Raw genomic sequence first — 9,509 nt, 5'->3', positions numbered from 1 at the left:
AGAGAGCCAAGGCGCCAGCATCGTTTCCTGGGCAGCACCTCTGCTCTGGTTATTCCTCTATGAACAGCACTTCAAAAGCTGCACCCACCAAACAACGCATTAGATAGCTCTCATACAAACTAATTAAGATGTATCTTTCATTGTCTAGTTTATCTCTACTGTTTCTGAAATTTGTCAGAAATATCAAAGTTCTCATGAATAATCATTTTGAATTCTCTAATAATTCATCCCAACAGCCACGCTATGAGTAGAATAACGTAATCTACAAACCCCTAGGATTACACCATTTTGTATGGAAATTTGCGATATTTTCTACAACAGTTTACAACCAATTATTTATGGCATCTTAAGCAGAAATTTACTATATATGTACCACTCTTATCAAAATTACGAAATAATAGATACAATTATTCGCTTAAACTGAATGCAATTCCTTGAGAGGATTTGGTGGCATACCCTTTCCCAGCACAAATTCCTCCTGCCAGTCAGTTCCTACAAACCCGCCAAACATCTGTGGAATAAAGTGGAAATATCAGCAGGAAACATTTCTAGTGTTTTCGTGTGTGTATATATTTTCAGATTTGACTGAATTCTATTATCCAGAATGCTCATTTTCCCTCGCTCCATACTGATAAATAAATTGACAAAATGATCCAAAAAGATTATGAGATATGAATGTACACCAGTACAACTTGCATAAATAAATTATTATAAAGTACTCCCTCCGTCCCATAATGTAAGACGTTTATGGAGAGGGTATATTATTATTCCCTCTGTTCCATAACTCCTGTCGTGGTTTTACTTCAAATTTATAGGAATTATGGAATAGAGAGAGTAACAAATAAAAAGGCAATGAGTAAGACTAAACAAAATACATATAAAATGAGAAAAGTCCACTTTTACAACCCTCAACTAAACACAACGTTTAATCTTTATCCCCCTCAATTCCAATACTGGTTAGAATAAAATATCTCACCCATTAAGTTTAGATATTAACGGCTCGGATTTAAAGATGTAAATGTTACATACTAATATTGTTATGTACAAACAGATCAAACCTGTCACGTGCAGTTAATTTTAAGAAAGTCATGTATATTTAATTAGAAACAAGAAAAAGAAAAAAAGGACTGCTTTTTCTTTAACCAATGAGCGCTCTTTGAACAACAACAAAAGAGATCACGCCTGGGTATCGGTAATTAAAAGTCTAGCATGGCTTTTTAGCGGTGACCTATACTAGCTGGTTACGTGGAAATACGACATACTAACTACAACATGTATGAGGCAGTGATTTGTATACAAACAAAAAACATATATAATATAAAACGTTCATTTCAATTTCAAGTATCTTTTTAGCTATCCATGGAAAAAATGTGTATATCATATTGTATTTTTTATTGATTATTAAAATAAATATTAAAAATTAAGATATAACAAAGATATAGATAAAACTATATGACAAAAACACCAACAAAAAGTAGTAATTCTAGAGCAACTAAAAAAAGAGTAATCATAGAGAGGGCACGTTCGCTATGGAGTCTTCCAGCGTGACCGCTTTTGTATCATTGGATTTTGGTTACCAGCCACTGCGTTGCACGTTGCAATGAAAGAATGACATCATCATATGGACATCCTCGAAACGCACTGAAACAGTCGCACGATAGCCATGTCACGCCGTCCTAAAAATTTCCTCCGTAAAACTAAAAGCCGCTTTGAGGTCACTCGAAGTTATAGAGTGCTATGATCATTGAACATGTTATTGGCTACATCACCTCCTGACACATGCAGGCTACCATTTGAGGCTCCATGTAAGTATGACCATGAAAAAGTCATGATGATGAGTAGCTCCATGGGGTGGCTTTCAACAGTCACCACATGAAAAAATGCAACCGGGATCGAAAAGTTCTTTATGTGGGATCCTAGTTATTAGTTTGACTACAAAGAATATAAATGTTCCACCTGATTTAAATACGCCTTGTGTGATGTCACAAGGTGAAACTTATAAACTCCCCACTATAACTATAATTGCGAGTTAATGCCGGAAAGAGCGATCTCTGGTAACTTGACGTGTGCTCGCTTACAATTACTTTTAGATATAATTTAATTCCTTTTTTTCATATAAAGTTTAAAAATTGTAAATATTCAACCATTAGAAATTTATTAACAAATTTGATTTAATGTAGGAGTATAAACACATAAAATTATTTCTATAGATAACAATCAGTTTGGCTGTTTTAAACCAAAAGCTATTTTAGTGTAACCGGATGGAAAAATAGCAATTGACCTTGAGTCTTCATTCCTTTCTTGATATACTTAAACACACATTGCTGGCGCTCTATGGTTTCTTATCTATTAAATATAAGAGATATATTTTCAAACGTCTATTGAAATCAACTATTTGTTAAGATGCCAAAACTATGTCGCCCTTGGCGCTGTAGTTATGTGTTACATGACTTAAAAGAAAATGCTTAATAATAGTGCTGTTAGTGTTTCAAAACAAATGACATTCTCGAAATCTTGCGATGATACTCTGAATATTGATGTGTGCAAAATCTATACTATTTAAACATGTTGATTTATCATTACATTGATCTGAAAAATATAGTTTTCTTTCTATTCATCTGTTTTCGAAACAAACTCAATAAATACAATAGAAAAAAATTGCATGTTTGAGATTATCCATATAAAAGAACTCAGATATTTCAAAACAGATGAAAATTTCACGTATTTCTGGAAAACCAAAGTAAATGAGGGGAAACAAAGAAATATCACATACTTTAGAATAGATGGGAATTTCATGTATTTTGAAAAGAAAGAAGTATAAGATGGAAAAATACTTTCACTCACTCGATAAAGAAATTTATTTTACTATTCCATTCCAAAGGACTTCATTGCTACCGTTGACTCACAATTTGGACGTTGTCATAAAATAATGACCCAACATCACAACAAAAGTATATGCTAACTCACATATGAAATTTAATTATATGTATTAATTAAACATCAGGTGTAGATAACACATAATGTCACAGTGATTAATTTACTGCGATCTTATGACCATACTGCAAGTCCTGACCATGCGCACAAATGTTATATGATTCAACGAATCAATGTATGATTTGGCCCCTTATTGCTAAAATCATAGACTATTCTCATGCCATGTGATGCTTTGTACAAGTTAGTATCAGGAATGTATAGAAGTCACCATGACCCTACAAATGGACGAGTATCGATAGAAGTACTAATTGCTAGAACCGAAGGCTTGATGGTGTCGTGATTGTTTATTTATTTTTTTATTTTCTTTCAGATAGATAGATTCAATTATTTATGCAAATGAGAATGTCCATCCAAGCCTACTTTTTGCAAAGAGGGTAGGAACATACAAAATGGATTGCTCGGTACGTCCATGGATCTATATATCTGCGTTAGCGAGCATATAATAATTGATCTAATGGATTTGCAGATTGTTTGTTTGTTTGCGAAGTGTCAGCATAACTCAAAGCCTAACTATATATAGAAATATGTTGTGAGAAAATGAAATCAATATCATGAGATTTATTTGTTAAAAATGTTTTGTTACACCTTTCTAATCTATTACCAACATAATCATATAAAAATGAAGATTAAACGTGCACCTTAAGGAATATTTTGATGACTACAACACCGTCTGTTTTGTAGTGAAGTAGTAAAAATATGAAAAAGAAGTACTTAGCCCATTCTATATACTAAATATGATGCCCTCACATTTGCGAGGGCCACCGTGCTAGTTTCCGAAAAAACGAATTTCGCCCGTTTTGCCCCAGACCGGTAAAAATCACAAAACGAAACCCAAAACTCTGGGTAGGTGAGGCGGAACTACAGGTCATGGGGAAGCTCGGGAGAGGGGGGGGGGGGGGGGGATACCAGGCGGTGTGTGCTCGGGGTCACGGAGCTTCAAAGGTACAGCAGCAGAAGCTTCGTTACGGCTGTGGAAAGCCTAGGAGGTTGATGGAGGAAGCCGGGATGTGCCAGAGCAGGAGATCACATGGCGGCGGTGAGTGACTAGCCGGAGGCAGAGAAGGGGGTCACTGTGTAGGCGATATAGAGCCTCCCCGGTCGATTCTTTTCCACCCTAGAGCACCTAGAGACGAATCGAGGCTATTGGACAATGTTTTGGATCGCGCACGCGCGCGCACACACACACAGCACGCACGGTTCCGCACCCAGCGGCACACGGCACACCGCACCTCACAGCTCACGCGTTGGCTGTGCGGCCGCATTAATTCACTAGCCTATGAAGCTGCATGGACTGAACTAGTACTTGAAGCGCCAAATACCAGAATGGAGAAAGAATCAATATACAAGTAGTAAAGAGCAGACAAGTAACAATAATTAAGTTACTGTGAACAAAGGTGAATCAGCGTGGAGTTACCTTCGGTGTCAGTGTGGGCTTGTTGGGATTAATATCAAGCATTTTCTCAAGTGCACCGATCAGCTCACCATCACTAACATAACCACGAACAACCGCATAGACATGCTCAAGCGAAGAGAGGTTCTCCAGCCCAAACTGATAATCACCAAATTGGTCTTTTTTCCAAATATAAAATTCTAACTCCAGGATTTGGAGCTTTTGCAAGGTTCCTTGTGCAAACATAAAACTAGTGGCTTCTATAATATTTATACTGAACCTTTTCAGAGACCGGAAGGGACAACCATTGTCAATGACTAGCCTTTTATCTGTGACTTTTCCCCAATACATTACAAAAAGAGCGAGGTCACGCAGAGACGGCATGCTCCCAAGTATTTGGAGGTCTTCCTTTCTCAGTTCTCTTAATCCAATTGCAAGGGAAGAGAGGGAGGGCAAGGTGGACATTGATTTTAGAAGCAATGGAGAGACTTGCCTTGTACCCATGTCAATAAACACCAGTTGTCTTAGCTGAACAAGGGTTGATGGCAATTTTTCCAATCCGTAGCACCTTATGTCTAGCACTTGCAGAAGCTGTAGGTTGCCGATCTCTTTCGGGATCTCAGTGATAGGTGTCCATTTTAAACTCAGATACCTCAGGTGAAATAACTTGCAAATATCCTTCAAATGATGATTACCCACTTCCCTACAACCACTTAAATCCAATGCACGTATGACAAGAAAACCTGAAAGTGCGGACAACAAACTGAGGTCTTTACTGAACACAATAAGTGATCTCACATGGGACAAGCTGCTCATGGTTGGCATTGGCTGGACATCCTCTTCATTGCAGGTTTGGAGAGACAGTCGACGGATCTTACTTGCTAGCGACCTGGTCTGCTGACCACCCAATGTTGCGAGAAAGTTCTCCTCATTTGACAAGGAAGTGATAAGGTCAAGCACCATGTCGTGTACATGGACAGAGCTCGCCTTATTAGCAATATTGATATCCATTGGTTGGACCAAGCTTTTGTTAATGAGCTCAGCAATGTAATCCTCGCCTACTGCATACAAGCTCTTCCCCTGCTCTTCATGAATGAATCCTTCACCTATCCATTTCCATATCAACTCTTTGGTTTTAATATGATAATCCTCTGGATACAAACTGAGATACAGTAAACAAGTCTTCAGATTTGGAGGCAGGTCATAGTAACTGACATATAGTATCCTCCTCATGTCCATCAGGTCGGGATTATTTCCAAGCCCAGAACCCATGGATTGGTACACCTTGGACCAATACGTATATGTATTTTCATGTTCCTTTTTACTAGCCAACATACTAGCCAGTGTAATGATAGCCAATGGTACTCCACCACATTTCTGCAAAATGTTCTCACTTACTTCAGCCAACTGAATATGAGGGCACTTGTCCTCAGTTCCAAATATTCTTTGGTAGAATAACTTTCTTGAGTCACTAGTAGAAAGAGGTTTAAGCTCATAAACACCACCAACTTCTTTGGCAACATCTAGAATGCGAGTTGTTGCGATTACTCTACTACCACATTCATTCTCAATCAGAGCACATCTAATATTATTCCACACAGATTTATCCCATATGTCATCAATGAGAATGAAGTACCTGTGAGGGAATACCAAAAGGCCATATATTAGTAAAAACTAGGGTATGTGCTTTGAGCACTCTTCAGCTATACCTAAGTGAAATATTGCAGCAATGAATAATCAGGACATGACTCATCAAGTATGGTTGTGACATACCATAAATAACCTGATCCTAATTTGCAGGATTAAGGGATGGTTCTTGAGTAGGAATCTGCAAATCGAAACCTAATTTAAAATCTAATCTTTGTTTAACGACCAGACTTGGTAGTTCTGTTCATCTCCTCCAAGTGAACAATTTGGATTATATGTTTGTCCAAATTAGAGACCCGATATGGTTGACCAATAAAGACAGTTGAGATAATTTGAAACTTAATAAAGATAACAGATAAGGGGCTAGAGGAGCCATCGAGCACCATGCCGGGACCTCCCCTGGATGTCTAAATGCCACCTCATGACATCCGTGCACTAGTTTAGATATATACTTGTGATAGTATTATGATATTCAATTTCCCGTCGTGGATGTTCCTAATACAAGGGAGGTGTAGTCTAATTTTATATTAGAATAGCATTTGAGGTGTGTGGTTAGCAGTGTCAATACATCCTTAGTGTTATGAGCTGACGTTAATAATGTTACCAATATTCAAACTACATCTAATTATTGTAGAGAAAAGCCTCTAAACCAAAAGAAGATCCAGAAGAATAAAGAAAGATACGAACATATAAGCAAGTACATGATATAGCAATTAATTAATTATTTTACTACAGAATTTCAATATTAGAATTTTTAGCTTCAAAGTTAATTAATTATTTTACTTCAGAGTTTTAAACGCAAAATGAGCGTATTTCTTTATATAACCTCAAAGCTTATTTGACCTTTTTTCTTTCTAGAATAATTTAAGAACTAAATAGACTTTACTTTTCATGATCTATTCATTCTTTCATTCTTGTTAGATATATATATATATATATATATATATATATATATATATATATTCTAGTAATGGTATAACAAATGTTGTTTTTGGACAGGAGTATTCTCTTAACACTCTCATCAAATCTAAATAACAGGAAAAAGATGAAAAAAAAAATGTAATGATAGATCAAACTGTAGGAAAACTTGCCTACATGAACTCCAGAGCTAATAACATGAACTCCTAGATAAAATATCAATGGCAGGGGCACCAATGTACATACCTCTTGTCTCGAAGGAAATCTCTTATCTCACTAATGAGTTGTGTTTCACTCCACGCTGACTCGTCCATGATGTTCTTGTAGTTGCCCTTGTCAAGTTGATGGAGCAAACTCTTGAAAAGCTTCTTCATGTCAGGATTAAGAGACACAGAAACAAAAGCTCCACAATCAAAGTCCCCACGAAGCTTCTCATATACCACGTTAGCAAGAGTTGTCTTCCCTAAGCCTCCAAAGCCAACAATAGAGATCATCTTGGGCTGTTTCTTGAAAACATCGTCTCCCTCCATTAGCATCTTGACTATGTCAAGGCTCTTCTCTTCGGTGCCAATAAGCTCTGTCGCCTTTTTGAACAAGGCTAACTGGCGAAGTGTATCAGTACTTGTGCTAGTGGACTTGGGCACAACGCTATCAACCTTGTACCTATCACGCCTCTCACTGACCTCCTTGATGCGCCTCTTGATGTCTTTGATATCCATGCCTATATTGTGTCGGACCTTGCCCTTTGTAAGTATGTTGATGCTTCTATGAATGAAACCCATGAAGCTGTGTGGCCTCTTATGCTGCTGACATTCAAGGCATGCCAAGAATTTGTCAACGTTGTCTTCAATCTCATAGGACAGATCCCTGACATCCCTCGCCCACAGCTTGACCTGTTTGTCAGGTGGCTGGTCCAGCGGTGCCTCTGAAACCTTGATGAGGGCAGCCTCCATGCTCTCCAGCTCTGCTTTGAGGAACTTGATCTCACCCCTGGTGTTCTTCTGCAGGTTGTACTCCTCCTTGAGAAGGTTGCCGAGGATGGGTAGGAGGGTGCTCATAGCCCCAGTCACGACCTCCATGTTACTCGCCTTGCCGGATCCAAAGAGCTATATGATGTTTTGGTTGATGATCAACCTGGTGATGCAATGTGATTCCTACCTCTAGCTCCGGCAGCTTCTTCTCCAATTCCTTTTTCTCTGTTAAAAAAAAAAGAAAATTGTGATTTCCAAATGAGAAGGTTGCAATCCAGATTTTGAAGATTTCAACCCCCAAACCACAGTTTTCAACATGGAGAAAGTGTAACTTTCAGCCACAATATTTTTGCACACGTTTGAATCAACTAGATCCGAACAAATCTGAACCTAGTTCATCACATATTTTGACTAAACTCAAGTGTCAAATCAACATAATGCCAGGTTTCGACGACTGGATATTTATATCTGTGTGCATGAGGAAAATAAAGAAAAGGCGCAAAGAAAGACTCTAAATGAAGCTAGCAATACAGGAGTGAAAGTCAGTGTTAGCTTTCCGGTTTGGCCTATGTTAGATCATTGCAAGATCCTCACTGAATCAGCTCCTAGAAGGAAGCAAAGCAACTTTGAACATGGATTTTGTCACATGGAAAAAAAGGTTTGAAATAAAAAAGATACAGATCTAAACTACCCTCCAGTGTGTCATTTCCGTGGCCAGTGGAGGCCGCCGCTATTGGTGGCGCGAGCAGGCAGGACAGAGGATTCACCCGGCGGCGTGGGAGATGGCACCACGTTCCTCGTGGTGGCGGCCAGCACAAGCACGGCGGAGAGAGAAGCCTAAGTTATCTTAGCGGGGCAGCCGGAGCGCGGAAGCAGCACTCCGATGAGTGAGAGATCGGTGTACACTGGTTTGAACTTAAACCCATCAGACCAAGGCTCTCATGTGTTTAGGAGGTCCTCAAATCTCGTCCCGCAAAAAAAAAGTCATCCAATCTGTACACAAGTAGTCAAATCTTACACCTCCTCCGTCTGCTTGCAGTTTTCGATCAGTAGAAGAAACACACAGTGCAACTATACCTAAGGTGATTGCAAAGGCAACTTTTTTTTTTAGAAAAGGGGCATTACCCCGGCCTCTGCATCCAAAAGATGCATACGGCCTATAAATCAAAACAAAAGTAGTCACAATATCTGAAGGTACAAAAAAGAACAAGCTGCTCCAGCGAGCCAAATCAAAAAAGCCACAACCGGCTGGCAAAAAAATAGGAGCACTACATGCCTATCCTATTACATGACCGTCATCCAAACCGGTTGAAAATACCCCGAACTACCATCTCCCATCAGGTAGACGCAGTAGCCAAACGCCCCCTGGCCTCCGTCGGAGTGAGTAACGACCACATACGGATCAATGCTGTGGCCCTGAAGATAACCTGCAAAAAGTGAAAGTTCGTTTTTCTGTTAAAAACCAAATCATTTCTGCAGTTCCATACTGCCCATAACAAGGCACACGCTCCCACACGAATGTGTCTTGCTACATCCAAGTTAACCCCATCAAGCCAAGTTCCAAATAACATATTGATAGAGGTAGGTGG

At 38.9% G+C, this 9,509-nt stretch overlaps 1 protein-coding gene across 1 annotated transcript; it reads right to left on the bottom strand.

Moving 5' to 3' along the window:
• Positions 1-4,393: 4,393 nt before the first annotated feature.
• On the bottom strand, positions 4,394-8,140 carry LOC125552896 (disease resistance protein Pik-2-like). Its single transcript, XM_048716949.2, has 2 exons — positions 7,196-8,140; positions 4,394-6,020 (listed from the first exon to the last, which is right to left on the bottom strand). Exons 1-2 carry the CDS (start codon positions 8,026-8,028, stop codon positions 4,394-4,396), a joined length of 2,460 nt encoding a protein of 819 aa, XP_048572906.2. The 5' UTR covers positions 8,029-8,140.
• Positions 8,141-9,509: the final 1,369 nt, after the last annotated feature.

Source organism: Triticum urartu, chromosome 1A (genome assembly GCF_056163025.1).
Source record: "Triticum urartu cultivar PI428250 chromosome 1A, HENAU_Tu73, whole genome shotgun sequence".
Taxonomy (NCBI): Eukaryota; Viridiplantae; Streptophyta; class Magnoliopsida; order Poales; family Poaceae; genus Triticum; species Triticum urartu.
The sequence above is the reverse complement of the archived record's forward strand: the minus strand, read 5'-3'. Positions and strand labels throughout refer to the sequence as shown.

Excerpts from the sequence above, each read along its gene's own strand:
- LOC125552896 (XM_048716949.2), bottom strand. The coding sequence starts at position 8,028 with ATGGAGGTCGTGACTGGGGCTATGAGCACCCTCCTACCCATCCTCGGC. Across the intron at positions 6,021-7,195 it reads GATTTCCTTCGAGACAAGAG|GTACTTCATTCTCATTGATG; the intron begins GTATGTACATTG and ends ATTCCCTCACAG.